The 17985-nt window shown below is 40.5% G+C and overlaps 1 protein-coding gene across 1 annotated transcript in view; it reads left to right on the top strand.

Annotated features, from left to right (window-relative positions):
- The window catches only part of ctnnal1 (catenin (cadherin-associated protein), alpha-like 1), a 50700-nt gene that overhangs the window by 17049 nt on the left and 15666 nt on the right, over positions 1–17985 (top strand). Inside the window, exon 2 of the mRNA XM_061059339.1 lies at positions 13311–13500. Within this exon, the coding sequence (XP_060915322.1) occupies positions 13311–13500 (190 nt within the window). The remainder of the gene's footprint in view (positions 1–13310; positions 13501–17985) is intronic.

The following is a 17985-nucleotide window of genomic DNA, read 5'->3' on the forward strand; positions in this document are numbered from 1 at the left end:
TAAAGGCAAAAAAGACTTTGCAAACAGTCACTAAGCACTGTTACTGCTACTGGATGCCTGAATTTCCCTCAAGATCAACAAAGCATCCATCCATCCATCCCATTTGAATAAATCCTATATAGGTGCCTGCTTTGGAAGAAGTCATAGCTGACTCTCAGAGCTAAATATAATGTGATTGTGATACTCATAATTAAATTGGGTTAAATGCTTTGCTCAGTAAAAATACCTGCATTTTTTCTTGTTATTCAATGGGCTCCTTGGTGAGTCAGCTAATCTGGCCAAGCATGAATTCCTACAATCACAAAAATAAGTGATGATGCACACTGCAGCAGGACTCGCTGTGGTGCGACAAAAGCCGGGAAAGCAGAGAATGAGTATAGTTTTTGACAAGTTGTCGTGCTGTGAGTCATACGAAGAGCCTGGAGCAAACATTTCCGTTGACTACTCATGGGGTTAGATACCACCTCAGCTCTAATGGGATAAATCACGTTCACCTGCAGAGATTAACTGTACAGAGAACACATATGACAGTTGAGATGAAAATTTAGTTTTTTTCCATTGAACATGAAAATTCAAAGAGAAAGAAGCTAAAATTTCAGTTCTGGGCAAAAATCGTGACTGTTAATGAGACATGTTTTACTTCATGCCACCCTGCATTACTCAGGATTCTGGATTCAGCTCTGCTTGTTGAACTAACACGCTTCCAAGCACGTCATATTACTTTGTCCAGAAGCAGGAGGACAGAGGGATCTGTTAACGGACCATGGGTGTGACAAGTGCAGGACAGGGGCTCAACTTTAATCAAGTAAAAGTCAGGCAACTTCCCAAGGATTAAAATTTTCCTTCATCGATCTCATCCACAGTGACTGACGCTGCTTTCGCTGAGAGTCACGTCTGATTTCACAGCTGTAAAAACTGATAAATTCTTTAAAAACACAGAAAAAGTGCAAGATCGTGCTGAAAGTTCCAGCCTACTCTGATCTCGCCCAACTACAATCTATCTCCCTCCCTCTCTATAAATATACACCAATAATAATCCATTGAAGTCATCGAAAAGCAGGGACTTTCTTAAACAGAAAAATAAGCTGTTTGAAAAATGGAAGAATTGGTCAACACCATCCATATAGTGTTTTTTGCACTTTAAGAGCCGCTTGATATATGCACGCGTTTTAATTAGATATTAAAAGTCAGCCGAGGAATTAAAGCTGTCTTGGTATCGTACATGTTTCAGAGACACATCTTTAATGGAAACCATAAGAAAATGATATAAGAAAAAGAAAGAGTTGTAACTCCTTCAGGTTTAGACATAATTCATATCCTGGCGCTGTATCTGAGACAAACCATAAAGGAGATGTGTCAGTCAGTGTGCTTGTGTCAAAGAAGACAACTCACTCTAAAAAGTGGATGTTAAGGCAAAGAGTAAAAGAAATGTCAGCATGTGAAATTTCTCTGAATGCGGGCCCAGGTGTGCCAGCGCCTCAGGAAACTCTGCATCTGATGCTGACCGGCACAGTTATATTCCTAGATGCTTCCCCAGGTACACTGGAGAAGGGGCATGTGAACTGTTCAGACTGCCAGAGGGAGTTTGACCCGTCGGTCATGTTGTGTTCAGGGCACATCACTCCTCTCCTTGGCTGACCCCCTCCCCCTGACTTTCCCTTTGTCTGTGTCTGAGTCCCCCCCCCTCCCTTCAACCTACTATCCGGAGAATTACGTGAGCAAAAAGGAATGAAAAGCTGTATTGTGCTCTGTTGACTTCAAGTTGTGTGAGCGTGTGTGCATGCTTGTTTCCGTGGATGTCTTTTCTCTACTCTTGCACTATATAACTGGTACATGCTATCTTGGCCAAAGGAGTGAGGAGCATGTTTTGAGTCATATGACCATCTTTTCCATATATCAAGGCAGACACCCACAGATCATGCTGCTACAACATATACAATAGTAATATAATATATAAGAGTCTGGAGTAAGAGGTTCTGTAACAATATATTAAAAGAAACTATTCACTTAATAATGTTGACAGTGAAATTGCACTCACTGTACATAATGTATTGCCTCGCAGCACTGGCTTGGCATGATGTTTTTGGATTTGAGCCCAGGGCCCCAACACTGTATCTGCTGACAGCAATGTGTGTATGTGGCCATTTTTCTGTGCAACACGCAAGTGGAGGCACAATTGTTATTGTAACAGTGAGAGTGGTTACATATTTCATCATGCCACTAACTTGAGAAAATCCAGAGTAAGAACTATTACCTTTAGAAAAGAAGGAAATGGAGCGAAGTTTGTATTTTTGAAAATATTTCTCTGCCTATATGACCCGCGTCAAATACTTGTGATTATAACCTGAGCAGAAGTTTATTTGATAAAGAATAAGTTGACAGACTAAATTAGCATGAGCAGGGTATGTTGTAGTTTATGCAGGACTGTAGTAAAGGGCCTCTACGCTTCATCTTTAACACACCATTTGTATGCTGTTAGATACTGTAGTATTGGTCATTTTCCTTCCTGAGGAGTTGTACAACTAGTTAATATTCCTCTGCTCGTACCTTCTACCCGATGTTTGCTGTGGTTTCAGTCTGCCTGTCCACATATTCAAATGTCAGCTGTGATTGCTGAGCCAAAGCTTGAAGGCCAAACTGTGCCCTTTTCTCACACAACTCAGATGGAATACCATCTGATAAAAACTCCATACTCATTCAGCCGCTTGCCTCTGTGCAGTTCAGGTCGTCCTTTCTAACTGTCAGCCTTTGTCTCTGTGTCTGCGAGCCTCCGTAAACCTCGACCAACTCTCGGTGTCGACCTCCATCAGTGTCCGCCTGCCTGTCTGTCTTGCTGGCTGCGTACGACTGTTGGAACACATGAAAATGGGCTGAGGTTTGCGTCATGTGCTCGTTTTCAGATCTGTAAACTTTGTCACATGCTACCAGCTTTCTTTCTCACCCTTTATGTTTACTGTATGTTGTGAATTGGGGATGGTTATGCTTGTTTATTAATCACAAAAATGAAGCAATCAATTCCATGAACTAGTCCTAAGAGTCACAGGGCTATCCTTTATTTCCTACTGTGGGAATTATGTTTGGGCCATTGATGATATTTTTTGGTAGCAACGTCATAACTAATGATCTAAGCAGATAGACAATGTCATTTAGCATTGCATTTAAGTCTTTGAAAATACAGACAGAGATTTAAGCTAATGTGTCAGTTAATCACTTACTATCATATAGTCCCCAAAGGGTTTTTTATGCCCCAAAAATGTACCAGTTGAAATGATTATTTTAATTTGCAGGGCTTCGGTATCCTCCTCTCACCTGGACTTATACTGACCACACTGATTGTTACACTACATGAACAAAACTTGATCAGTTATGCCTACACAGTCTTGAGGTATACTAAATAAATTAGCAGGATTTTCTAATAGTAGGATAACTCCGTATCTTTTTAGATTGTGTCCATGTTATTGTAATTTGACCATCTTTTAAAATGACTACAAACATCTGCCAGATATGCAGAGCAACTCTCGCATTCAGTAATATTTCATCTGGCACCTGGTAAATTGAAGTCCAACTTAAATTTACCAGGTGGAGCTGCAAAGGGGCAGAGGTCTGATTCAAACCCATGGGCGCTGTGGTGAGGACTATAGCCTCCCTACATGGCATGCGCAACATAACCAATGGGCTAGCTGGTGGCGGCGTCCCTGAAGGCCAATATTAACTAAGATCCTACATCTGGATAGTTTATTTTCTAGCTCTTTATCTGCTACATGCTCCACTTTGTTGTTAAGATAATCTTTTTAGAATCCATTGCAATGTATGATTGTTAAACTATTGATGTGATAAATATATATCTGAAATATTAAACCTTCATTCTCATCAAGCTTCAGATAAAGTGTAATAAAGAAACTCTTGCAGGCTCATAATCACAGAGTCATTTTTCCTTTGAGCACAACAACAAGAAAGCTAATCAGTTTGTTGGCTACACTGCTGGCCTGTGTGTCTTCCGTCCTCCATCACCTCCTTTATGCCCTTCTTCTCCACCCTCCGCTTCTGTCTTAGGCAATCAGCTGGTATTATCCCTGTCATCTTGTGCTGGTATAGGCACACACTGATCTTTTTCCTGGAATTATCTTTCATGCTGGATAAAACCATCTGTGTTCAATCACCCTAAAGGACCACAGATACCTCTGCCAAATCACTGCACTCTCTATCTTTAACTCAGGGAAGTTTCAGCTCGATATTTCTGTGTAGAAAGAGATTGTTAGTGAAGTTGGCTTCACTCAAAAGTGAGGTTTAAAGTAGGCCTGTGTGATGTGAGAAAAACCTTAAATGTGCAATAGCTTTCTTCAGTATTGCCATGTGGATTTAAGTGTTGATATGCTAAAACATGCAGTGTCTTTCTTTCTTCTGTTCATATTTCAAACATTACACATGTGTATATCAAGTTGATTCTCCTGAATCCAAAATAACTCCAAATAGCAGAGGTGCTGTTTATTTGCACCTCAAGGTCCTATTCAACCACACTTTCTCCCTTTATGCTAGCTAGGTCTTCATCTGACAAGCTAAGTGTGAATACATGGGGAAATTTAATTAAATATTTTCTCTATTTATTGTAATCCAGGCTATCATTTGCAATGTTTATTGCACCTGTTCATATTGAACTGACAATAAAATAGCAAATATAACGCAGCCCTAGTGGCTGCTATCGCTAGTTTGGGACCAACATCAGATGTCTTAGGAAAAGATTTAGCATGCTGAAACCTTTTGTGTGATGTCTACTTATTCATGACAACAATTATTGGGATGACATGGGTTCTCTTCCTGGTAGCTCTAACATTAGTGTGTGTGTGTGTTTGTGTGTGTGAAATGTCTTTGCAGGTACATTATGTCTTACATTCCTAAAGAATGCCTGACCAGTCACGACTACATATGGATGTAGTACTGTTCAGCCCTTATGCTAAATAAAACTTCTGCCTTATGGTTCTAGTGAAACAAAAGTCTACCTGAAACATTGCATTGTGCTCCCATCACCTTCCTCTCTTACTCTTTGGAGTTTTGGCTTTTGGCAGCTCTGCATATACTTGATGAGAGCATCTCTCATTGCTTGATATGGATGTAAATTGGTAACAGGCCCAGTAAGTTTTACTGATATTTTTGTTCAGTAATGGCAGACTGGAGCACAACTTTGTGTCCAGAAAACTATCCATATTCGTGTGGACCAATTTGTCAAGAACCTGTGCTTTGTCAACTTCAAATTTGCCCCTAAAGATAAATGATTTCATGAAAGGTCATTTGTTTTTTGATTTATGAGTATTAGTGAAAGACTGAGACAGTGCAGCAGCTCTATTATTCTGCTTTCTGCTTTTCTTCTATGCACATGCTTTTTACAGTATACCCCAAAGGGGTATAGGCTTAAAAATCACAAGCTGCTAGTGTTGTAACACACTGTACTCCACCACTGCAGTGTTGCTCTGGGGACAGACTTGAATCACGACACAGAGAAGACTGCTAGAGGAGAGATGGATGAAGGTGAAGACGGGGATTTTTGAAAGAAAAGAATGACGCTATAGTGAGGAAAGAAGAAGACAGGGTAAAGTGTGTTATAGATGTGACACATCCTACTCTTCATTCTCTTACTACCTTCGTCTCTCCTTGTCCGTCTGTATCCTGTCTCCCTCATCTCTTTTTTATTTCCTCGTATTGCCTCTACAGACTGGCTTTGGATCAGCATAGCATTGAAACCCCCGTCTGCTTGTAGCCAATTTGGCTGCTCCCCCATTAAAGTGCATGTTCCCTCCGACTTTCATCCCTTTCCTCTTATGTATTTTTTTTTTCTTCACTCGATGTCCCCAGTGAACATACAGCCACGTCTCTCCTTGCATCAATAAAGAGCACAGAGAACAGAAACTCACAGTTCAGATTCCTGTGTGTACACCTCCAAGAGAAGACAAACATTCAGTGTTCCTTTGGGTGCTGTTCTTCCCGCAACAATGATCCCTTTGTGCTATAATGGGCTGAAATGAGACCTGGAAGTATTCTTTTTCCTGTTTATTTAAAATAAGTGGTCCATATGCTGTAGACGTCTTATTGTAATGAGAGTGCCAATCCGAGGTGTACAGAAATAGGAGGCTACCAAAAATAACACAATTTTCTCTTTCATATTAACAGGCAAAAAAAGGCAGCTAGTTTCTTCTGATAGAAAGAAAACAAGTCGATGAATTTCTTGTTTTGTTTCTCTCCTCCTCGTTTAAAACTTTGCAAAAACTACCGACCAATTACTTCCCGCTGTGCTGTCACTAAAGATAGACTGATAGTGTTTCTTCTTTGCTTTTCACCCCCTCATTTAGACATCTTGAAATCCTTCACATCTTATGTCTGAAAGAGATTTTATTGCTTTGCATGGATTCTGTTTCTAATCTCAGCTTTACAGCCATTCTTTTGGTTTTAGGCGAAGAAAAAAAAAAGTTATTTTTTTGAGTCATTCCTGTCGCTAGAAGTCTGAATAAGACTTTAAAGAAACAGAAATATATAACACAAGCAGCCCTATATAACACCTAACAACAGGCACTAGTTGTGATGAATGGCTACAATGTGGGTTCAATGAAAACCTTGCTGGGCACCAGGATGGGCTGCTCAAAATCACTATTATCTCTCTGCTGTTTGGGTAGGATTTCATGCACTCCAATACACCATCTGAAAAGAGGCTTTGAATTTATCTCTTTTAGACCAAACTGGCCTTTTCTTTGTCTAACACAACCATTTATCCACACAACTTTACAACTGCAAAATCCAATACTCAGGACAGAGGACAGTAAAAAACTAAGCAGGGAAAAGGGATGACTCCATAACTCCAAACTCTCTCCGAGCACAGTCAATCTTTGAAACCCAGTGAGTATCCATGGGAAGCAGCCACAAATGTTTCCAGCTTTTGTTCCGCTCTGATTTATTCTCAGTCACGGTGTCCTTGAGGTGTTGGTGTAGATTTCCTGTTAACCAATGGGTGGGCTCTGTTTTTTGTGTATTGTGTTGCTGCGGATGAGCTTTTGGTGTCGTTTTTATGGCCCTGTAATCGTCTTCCTAATTATTACTACAAAAAAAAGATGAGAGGAGGATGACAGGGATTTGACTGGTTGTGTAGCAGGGGAGAGAGTAACAAGGGGTGATGGACAGACGGCTGCTGTGTTAATGTTAGAGTGAGGCAGAGAGAGCATACACACAACTGTGTGGGTAGTAACCATTAGTCATTCAAGCCCTAAAAAACCTTGATTTCTATAGAGCCTCATACAATGTACATGTTCTCATACAAGAACAGTTGCTCAGAGTGCTAAGGGAACTATAGATGACAACGTTAACAATGAACTGACATTTTGATGAGCTAACATAAATTAAAAGAATAAAACGCATTGATTGAATCGTGTATTCAGTACAGTATGGAAAACCAACAAATGAAAGTGATAAAATTAGAAATCAGGGCAACAGAAGAAGGTTTAAAAAACATTTTTTGAAGAATAACAGCAGAATAAAGCATTCCTTGATGTCAATTAGCAAAGAAGTGTGTTCGCAATTTATCATGGCCCAAGCCCATTTACATTTTTGTATGCAAGGGGGATGACCTCTGAGAAATTCTAAATATAACAGAAAACCAGTGTACAGATATGAGTTATAAGGACCTCTTTATGCTGTTTCATTTTTTTTTGAGGTCATTAAAATACAGTAAATCTTTTTATTTTATTTTCCCAAATCAGCGATGTCAGGGAGTTTTAAAAAAAATCTGTTTTTCAAAAGAATAAAATGGATCAAAAAACTCCTTTTGTATACAGGCTGGAACAACAGCAGAGACAAACTAACCAGGAAGAAGTTAAGTTTTTGTATGGGTCATGGAAGAGTTCAGCTAACCCAGTCGATACACAAATCAGTTGGAGGTCTAACTTTGCTGCTAAAACAACATTAGTGCTTATTTCACAGATTTCTTATTGTGTAAATCCTTCGTTGGGGTTTGGAGGCTCTGGGCCGGATGCGGCTCTTTTGGCAGGGCTCATTGGCATTCAGACACTGATGGAGTGCAGCAGAGCACAGCGGCATAGAGCGGAGAGGAGGGCGTGTGTGAAACAGATGAAGAATGCAATGAGAAGAGAGATAACCAATGAGTGAAACATGCAGTGCACTCCTAACCTTCAAGACTGATGGCGGCTTTAATGACTAAGCAGCTGTCTGTAGGGAAAGAAGCTGGCTCCTGGACCTCAATACTGTAGATGTTTCGGTGGAAATGTTTTCAATGAACAGATCATCAACATGTTTGAAAGCTGGCATTTCATGTCAGTTCATTTGTAGTCTTGCTTGATGATCTGTAGAGTGATAATACTTGTTGTAATCCATATAGCACACTCTGCTGGTGAAAGAGAACTGCTAATGTAAAACAATGAAGCTCAAATGAAATGCTTTTTGACTGGTGAATAAGTCCAGTAATATCGGCGCATATCTATGATAAAAGTAGCCGATACCGATAATCACTTGAAATGCTAATATCATCAGCAAGCCGATAATATCGGTCGGGCTCTAATGATTTTTGCCTGGTTTTGGAAAACTCTGGATCAGTTTAACTCATGTTCTTAATTGACACAAATTCTATAGATAACAATGTAAACATCACTTGATACCTAGAACCAGAACTTAAGTTAATAATCAATGAATCAATCAAAAGCAATTTAACAGGCCAATATGTTGATAGTTTTGTGATTTTTCAGGCAAAATGTTAAAAAGTGTCTTCATCCAGCTTCTGTCCTGCTCTTGGGTATTACATGAGTCTTTTGTTTAGAACAGTTTGCAAAAGGGGCAAATTGAAGACACAACTTTAAGTTCAGACAGATTTTGACAAGCTGTTTAAAACTTTATAGACTTAAAATGTATCTGCACAATTTTCAACAAAGGAAAATCATCACAAGTTTCAGCCCAACAAGAAACAAGTTCTAAATTCTGTCCATGAAACTATGAAGTTCCTCTTCTACACTCACAAACACCGTGGCCTCTCTTCTGCGATGGCACTGTATCAATATTATTCTCTCCTCCCTGCTCTGTTCCTGTTTGCACGGCCCAGTAATGTCCCCACCTAGAAATCCCTAATGGAGGAAATCCCAGGCAGAGTGTACTCTCTCCTCTCTCTCTCTCTCTCTCTCTCTCTCTCTCTCTCTCTCTCTCTCTCTCTCTCTCTCTCTCTCCCAGTCCCTCTGTTGTTATTCACATAGAGTCTTTTTCACTTTGTGTTTGTCTTTCACACACACTGTGTTAAACTGACTTCATCTGCTGCAGTGTGGAGAAGGCTTTTTCACACAGGAAGATCTGTTGACCTTGTTTTGGTTTGGCTCTGTCTGCCCCTCAATCTCTTTTTCTGTCACTTTCTGTTCCTCTCTGCTCTCTTTCTCGGTGAGCCTCACAGTTCTTCTTGAAAGGCACTTGTGTTTGTTTACCTGCACACATGCACACACTCAGAGGCCGAGTTCCTCTTGCCCTCACCCACCCCCTTAAACACTGGTTTCTGGATGAGTGCCAGAGTTGACGAGTGTCACCATTTGCTGCAGGCGCTCTGGGAAAACAATAAGGTCTTTCCCTGCATGCATGCTTTAAAAACATTTCAGCTTGTACATCACAAACAAAATGTCCTTTTAGAAAATCCTGGGAAAAATCTGCAGAGCCCAGGGACCTTAACTTTAAGTCCCAGAAGTGTTTATCAGGTCTGTTGTGTAACATGAATGGCACCAGACATTGGACAACAAGTCTGTTTTGTGACGTAGGCCTGAATCATGTGTCACGTTGCCCTAATTCCCTCTGTTAGGCTGCGTAACGTCCAGCCAGTTTGTGCTCTCCACGGAGTAGCCTGCTTTGTGTGGATGAGTCATTGAAAAACACAGAGCTCCCAGGAGAGGAAGCTTTAATACTGAGATAAAAGATGATGCATATAGTGACTGAACAAAAGAAATGCTGTATGAGCACTCTGTGGGCCAGGATCCTGCTACAGAACGATGCCACAGACCATGCTTTTTTACGTTTGCAGATTGCTCATCTTTTTGTCATTTCTTCAAAATGACCAGACAACAAGACAGCATTCACCAAGAAACAAGTCTGCTGTGCATAGTGATCATGTTTAAGTCATTTGGTCAAAACTATGAGACTCAGTGACGTTGATGAAACTGTCAAATGGCTGATGTACGATGTGAAGAATTGATATGGGTCACGTCATACGTGATACAGGGCAGCAGCTCAAGAGGTTTTCTTGACTCAGACACATTTGTTATTGTGGAATTCAGAGTCCTGAACCATTTGTTGTAGCATTATAGTTCCCCTTTTGTCAAGTCAAGTTATTTCGTTTTTATTTCGTACTTTAAACAGCACTTCACTGTTTTCTGACATGGATGATTATTAATGTTAAATCAGCAAATTTAATCAAATTAATTGATAATAAGAATAATTAGCATGTTTAAAGCAGAACCCATTATAAAAGTCAAGTAATCACTGACTACTTAATCATAGAAGATCTTTATTTTGTTGTCATCATGGTCTCCTGTGGTCACCAGCGGTAACTACAACTGTGTTTTTGGACTCATAATGCCAGCAGAGACCTCGGAATAACGGTTTGATATTTCAGATACAAGTGAGATGAAATGTTGCATCTGATTGATGCACGTCCTCTTAAAGATTTATTTTGGGCTTTTTGTGCCTTTAATGGAGAGATGGATAGTGGATAGAAATCAGGGAGAGAGAGTAGGGAATGACATATGGGGAAGGAGATTTGCACCTGGGCCGCCCGCTTGGACGACTAAAGCCTCCATACATGAGGCGGACGCACTAACCACTGTGCCACCAGCACCCCGATGCACGTCCTTAAATATGAATCACTTGTGAGTTTACCCTAGAAGATATCACTATTATAAAGGCTGTACTGCATATACGTATATATGGTATTTAGTTATTGTACCATAAACACCATTCCCACTGTCATTGCCCATTCAGCATTGTAAGGGACTTAACTGACATTTTCTTAAATGACAATAATTGAGGGTTTTAGTGGAATCAGGAAGAAAATCTGGGATGTTTTTATGGTTGGACTTCAATTTAGAGAGGACTGTTGGCTATAAAAACAGATATTTAAAGAATCCCCTTTTTCCCAAAGCTTTGAGCACAACTTTTCACTGTTTACTGATGCAGCAAACAACTTATCAAGAAAATATCTTCAGAAGAAGAATCACAGAAGGCTTCCTTTGGTGGTCACATACACTGTTGGGCTGAATTTAGAACAAAAGGTATTAATAAATCAAACAGTCACTTGGCAGATAATCACCCAAGCCAACTTTTATTTTTTTTTAATTACAAATCAAGGCAAGGACCTAGATGACAAAAACATCTATATCATGTTTGGGCACACATTTTTCCCATGCCACCTGAGGGATGATTTAGGGATATGCTGACAAAGTTGTGCAGTGATAGATTCCTTTGTCACGATTCTGCTCGTTCAAACAGCCGTCTGAGCTCAGCAGAAGCAGCATGAGCTCTGTAGCCCACAAAGACTTCACTGTCAAAGTTTCCCCGCTCAGACCACCTGCAGCTGTGGACCAATTAAAATCGCCACCCACCACCCTCTGACCCAAATGCTTGACAGATACACACACACACACTCACACACACACACACACACACACACACACACACACACACACATATATGCATCTACAATGATAACAGCTGGAGAAAGTATCAACAATAAATTAATAATTGATGATAATTGGCTTTACCTATTCATAATTGATATCCTCAATTACCACCGAGTGCCCCCACCTGAGTTCTGTGTGTGAGTGTTTGGGTGCACCCTGGGGTCCTATATACAGTATGTCACAGAAGACACATGTGCATCTACTGGACCATCTGCTTGGCTTGTAGGTGTTCCTTTATTAAACACTGAGCTGGGGATTTGGGAGATTCTTGGGTACATTTGTGGGCCCATTCTCCAAGTTTGTAGGTGTGTGTGTGTGCGTGCGTGTGTGTTGGTCTGTGAGTGTGCGTCCGTGTGTGCGTGCGTTGGTTTGTGCGTGTGTGTGCGTGCCTTGCATTCTCTCCTCCTGACACACATAGCAGGCTCCCACATGCTGTTTTCCAAAATGTTATCTCCAATTGTAGCTAGTCTCCTGATAAGCAAAGGGAGTGTGTGATGCAGACTCAAGATGCTCCCTTATCAAAGGTGTTATAGAACATGCACTGCTTGCTTTTACTGATGTACAAGTCAGTTTGATTAATTTTGCTTTTGCTTCATTTTTTGGATCTCATTTTAAAACAGGCTCAAATTCAACACTTATACATTTTATATGACTGAAAAACAACAGAAAAAACAGAACCATAAACAGCCTGGTTAACTATTTCTATACAGACATTTTAATGGGATTTACACCTTGCTGCTTTTATTTTCACAGTTGTGATTCACGCTGAGTGATACATTTGACTGTCAAAAGACATCAAGAGATTCAATTTTACTCTTTCCACAGGGTTGACAGCTCGACAAAAAAATAATGTGCCTCAAAGTAGCTTTTAATAACTAGCTATAGCAATGTATATGATGTGGGTGTGTACAGGTGCCTCATTGGCTGATATACAGTATATATACGTGGATGTATATGATTGTTTATCTTGTTGTTTGCAATGTGTTTCTTGATGACCCTGATGAAGGCCACAAGCCGAATCGCGTCAGTCTAATTGTTGCTAAGTGCTGAGCTCATGATGGATTAACGTTGGGTCTCTGTAATATAACAATGAGTAAGGTCTTTAATCTGCTTTTTGTAAAGTGTCTCGAGATAACATTTGTTACGAATTTGCGTTATACACATAAAGATTGATTGATACTTTAAGTGTTGCTGGAGCTTTTTGACCTCTTTAAACATCTCTCAGGTCAAAACAAAACATTCTCTGATGACTGCTGATTAAATGTGAATCTGTTGCTTTTATTGATTTCTTTATTTTTAATCCTTGTAACCGAGAGTAACCCAAAATTAAAAGAACCAAAAGTTGAGGTCCTGTATTAGGTAATTAGAAAGTCAAGACCACTATATCAACTTTTTAGTTTCAGGATTATTTGCAGACTTGCATCGTAACAATGACGTGCAGTAAAACATTCGCGAGTTCAGACATGAAACAGGTTTTGACAGTTTTGGAAGAAATGTGTTGCTGCTGTGTTGCCTGAAAGTTTGTGAAAGTTCACTTCTACTTTGATTAAAAAGAGTGAAAAGTGGTACACTTCCTACTAATGATCTTTTTCCCCTCTCCATTCATTCCTGCAGATCACCACTCTGATCAACCATAAAGACAAGCCAAAGAAGTCCGAGCGCACACTGGCAGCTATTCACCGAGTGGGCCAGGCAGTGAGTGTAGCTGTGGGACGCTTTGTCACCGTCGGGGAGGCCATCGCCACTGAGAACCAGGAGTTGAAGGATGAGATGGGTCAAGCCTGCTTTGAGGCCCGTCGTGCAGGTTAGCCCTTCTCATGTATTTGTCTTGTCATGGAACTGCTGCACGTAGATGCAATGCTGTGAGTCTTCTGCTGTCTGATAGGTTGAGACTGATGTTATAAAGTTATTTAAGTTTGTTCCTTCCCAAGGCGTTATAGCTGATACATAATCTTACTTCAATAAAATTAAAAAGGTTGTGTTTATTTATGTCAAACTGTGACACTTTAATAAAACCTCAAACTTCACCTTCAGGCTTCACAGTGTTATCAAATTTGAGCGAATTTCGATTTGTCTGAACACTCAGGCTGTCAGAAGATATTAAAGCAGAGGACCTCCAGAGTTTTCTAAAGACATTGTTGTTATTAGACTGGAAGTTAAGGCTTTAAAAAAAAGTGCTTCATCACCCAGGGGTGCTGTGTAGAAGGAAAGAATGAATGTGTCCGTGCTCGCTTGGAAAGCCCAGCATAATAGATTGTGATAGGAGGCTGCTGGAGACTTTCTGCATCGGGCTGCTGGAGAGATTTAAGCCGTAGTTCTGCTGATATTCACTGCCACATAAATTGCTTCTGTGTTCCATTGAGAAATATTTCTCAGCTTGAGGTCAGGACCTCCACTTTTTTTTTTTTTCAACTATTGAATCTGCTGACTGTTTCTTTTTTTTTTTAATCTCCATGACTCAATTTCTGAAGGTTTCCTCCATCTTTAAAACATTCAGGTGTGGAGATAGACAGTCAATGCCATGGTGTTGTTTGAAGCTCACCCAATGTGTGCTGAAAGAGGCTTGCGAGTCTGAAAAAAAAGAATCTGTTCGGATGGATGTGTGGATAGTGGATACATCAAGTGTAAAACAGTAGACGACAGTGAGAGACGGCAGCACAGAGGGTTGTAGGAGGGTTAGAAATTGTGACAAGCAGAGTGAGGAAACAAGAATGTGTGCATCACTCTTGCAGGGACTGTCAGCTTTTATTGAAAGTGAGAAAAGCCAAGGTGACAGTTTTGTCAGACGTTTTTTTTCCCCCTCTGTGATTTCTTGTAACATTTTGAAGTTTAAATGCTGTCAGAAGTCAACATGTCAACCTCGATCTTCCTGTACATCTGAAGTATCTTACCAGCCTTTCTTTGGCACTCCTTTTTATATCTGCAAACTTAGTTATCAGGCAAAACAAGCACCTCATTTAGCCTTCTACAGAGCATACAGGAAGCAATATCTCATTGGATAAGAATTTAGACACAACGGCTTGATAAAAGGTTTATGTTTGGAGGGAACCAGCGTGTGAAGCAAAGCGTTTAATCTGCATGAAGCGCTGATTTGTAAAGATGGCTAAAACTCAGACAAAGAGTGCTGGTGGGAGGAGGATAACAACTGATGACAAAATGTGTTTGTGCTAAGGTAGGGCCACTCTGTGTGTGTGTGCGTGCATGCTTGCGTGCATGCAAATGTCTGGATGTGTGTTGCCCACTGTGACTAATTTATTCGATTTCTCTCTTTGCTCTCAGGGAGGTGTTTTAACAGTTTTCTCTTGCACTTCTCTTGACAGACACTGTACAACTGTTCCCTGATTAAAAAAAGAATAAAGTTTTTTTTTGTCCCAGAATATTTAATAAGATCTGATGAAGTCCTAGTCCAGGATGAAAAGGAGACTTTTTGGAGGCTCACGTCTCCAGGAGAAAGAGGGGCTAGTTAGTGAAGAATTGACATTCTCTGTAACTCATCGCTGCAGGGAGAGTTTTAATCAGGCAGACTTCAGCCTTGTGTGCTTTAATGAATGAAATAAAGGCAGGCTGAAAGCACTAGTTTAATTAGATGCTACCCATCATCGGAACATTTGAGAGATCCAATGAGGCAGGTCAGTGAAGGCAATTTGTGCTGGATCTCTGTCTCTGTCTCTTTGAATTAATCCCATTCTCACGTTTCTGTGCTGCCATCTCACCTCCTCTTTCTCCCGGAGAAGGATCCAAGATCATGTGGAAGTTAGGGTTAAAATAACACCAAAGTGCAGCACAGACACTATGTGAGTGTTTAGATTAAGAACATATGTGGACAACAGGTACAGGGTATACAAATATTGTGATGATGTTGGCTCATAGCTTTGTACCAACACTTCCAGATTGGTCCTATAAAAAGTTTTATACGAGAGTGAAACAAGTCATCATTACTGTTGGCCTCTCTTTTACACTGTGCTGTAAACGTTCGGTGCATTTACCTTAATGCATATAGGCCAATGTGTTGAGAGGGTAGTGTTTACAGTTTCAAACGTTTCTAACAAACGGCTCCAACTTGGATCCGACACTAGGGGTAAAACGGTTCACAGTTAAAAGTGTGTATGCTTCGGTAATGTCTTCAACCATCTCTACTTTCACATCCATAGAGGGTACTTAAAAACAGCTGGAGAAGTTGTTGGACACATGTTTTCTTTGCCAAGCTCAGCTGATAAGCACATCCGAGTGATGCCATCTAATGTTCATTGGCATGTTCTAGGTGTTTTCAGTGACATACGACGACTAAATTAAAGAAGCACAAGACGGGGCACCGGTAGCCTTTTGGCTAGTGCGCCCCATGTACAGAGGCTATAGTCCTTCAAGTTTCAAATCCGATCTGTGGCTCCTTTCCCGCATGTCGTAACCAACTCTGTCTCCCCAATTTCCAACTCTATCCACTGTCCTATCTCTAAACAAGACATTAAGCCCCTAAATAAACCTTTAAAAAAGAAGCAGAAGACAAACTCAACAATAAAACATACTGGTGGTAGTCATGAATGGTTTATATGTGAGCAGCTCTGAGTGGTTGGACTTTGGCACAGTGCTTTGAACTAAATGCTATCACGCTAATGTGTAGTAAGGATAATGCTTAGCAATCCTCATGGTTTTGCATTGTGAGAACGTTAATTAGCACTTAAAAGGTAAAGCTGAAGCGGATTGTAAAACAGTTTTGAATGTGTAATCACAAAGAAATGTCTTCCCTGAAAGGAAGATGGAGTCTATACCAGATTTGATGCCAATCCTTAAGAGAGAACAACAGACATTGCCAACGACTGAGTCATGACAAGATTGACTGACTGACTGCCTGCAAACGCTGCATCAACACATCAAGGATCCTTCAAGTTGTAACTTATGAATAATAAATTAATAATACACTGACAAGCTGGATCCACTGTATCTGACATATGATTCTCTATGATGGAACAAAACTGCTTTCTGCATGAAATGGAAAATACAAAGATTGAGTATATATGATTAGTTTGCTCAATAATGCAGTCCACACAAAATCTGTTTCCTTAAATTCAGCAGCTAGTGTTGACTCCTTCTGTATTTTTACCCTTGTTGCATTGAGGAGTTGGAGCAGTGTTTTTTTTTTTTTTTGTTTTTTTTTTGAGCCAGGCCTAGATGTTTGAACTGGTGAGCGGGACTGGCTCTGAAAAGCAGCCTGTCGGATGCAATCAGTTTGTCAGTGCTGCTTCTTTTAAAGGACCAGCCAAACCAAATAGAAAGCCAAGCTGCAGGGCCAGATAGAGAGTGAGCTGTCTACCCCTTCCCCCTCCGCTCTGAGTTTCTTTTTTTTTCTCTGAGATTTCTCTCCCAGATCCACATGCTCTAAACCCTAGACAGTTTGCTCTCCAATGGTTCCAATTTTGGTGACAAGTTGTCAGCTTTAAACCCTGTATTCTTCACATTTTGGGGCTAGTATCAGCAGGTCTGAAAAGAGGAAATTGGACTCTGTATTTCCTGATGGGTTCAGTTCTCTACCCCTTAAAATGGCTCAAATCATCCAGGAAGTATGTCAGCAGTATTTGGGTTAGGATGCCACAGCTGACGTACAACTGTGCTGAATATAGTACTGTTGTGTTGCATCCTGTCAGGCACAAGATGTTTTCTAAGAGGTGAGGAACACATGCAATAGTGTTCTTTGTCTTACTTAGAGCCTCTAAGTAAGAAAAAAAACAACTGAACTGATGAACTGAATGCCCTCTAAGTTAGAGGGCATTCAGTTCATCAATGCATCATCCATCATCCACTCTGTTTTTTTCAATCCTTTCATCTGGGTTCAGATACAAGTGTCAGAAGGCAAAAAATAACCTTTAGGTCTTATAATGTGATCAGGCCCTTTCTAAGAAGAATTGATTGGCTGGTTGATTAAATGTCTGCTTGATCATATCCTCCTGCTCTTCACAGAGTCCTCCTTGCCATGATGTGATACTGAAACTCTCATTCATGTTTTGGGTTTGTTACCCTCAATAGGAAAAAAACATAGACTGAAAAAATGTGTGTGTGTGTGTGTGTGTGTGTGTGTGTGTGTGTGTGTGTGTGTGTGTGTGTGTGTGTGTGTGTGTGTGTGTGTGTGTGTGTGTGTGTGTGTGTGTGTGTGTGTGTGTGTGTGTGTGTGTGTGTGTGTGTGTGACTTCCAGTGTTTCTGCAGCAAGCCTGAAGCAGACACTCGAGCAACTGCAGATTTTTAGAACTTCCACATCAGCTTCACTTTTCAACACCCGCAGGTTGCCGTTTGGAGAAA

Source organism: Labrus mixtus, chromosome 16 (genome assembly GCF_963584025.1).
Source record: "Labrus mixtus chromosome 16, fLabMix1.1, whole genome shotgun sequence".
Classification (NCBI taxonomy): Eukaryota; Metazoa; Chordata; class Actinopteri; order Labriformes; family Labridae; genus Labrus; species Labrus mixtus.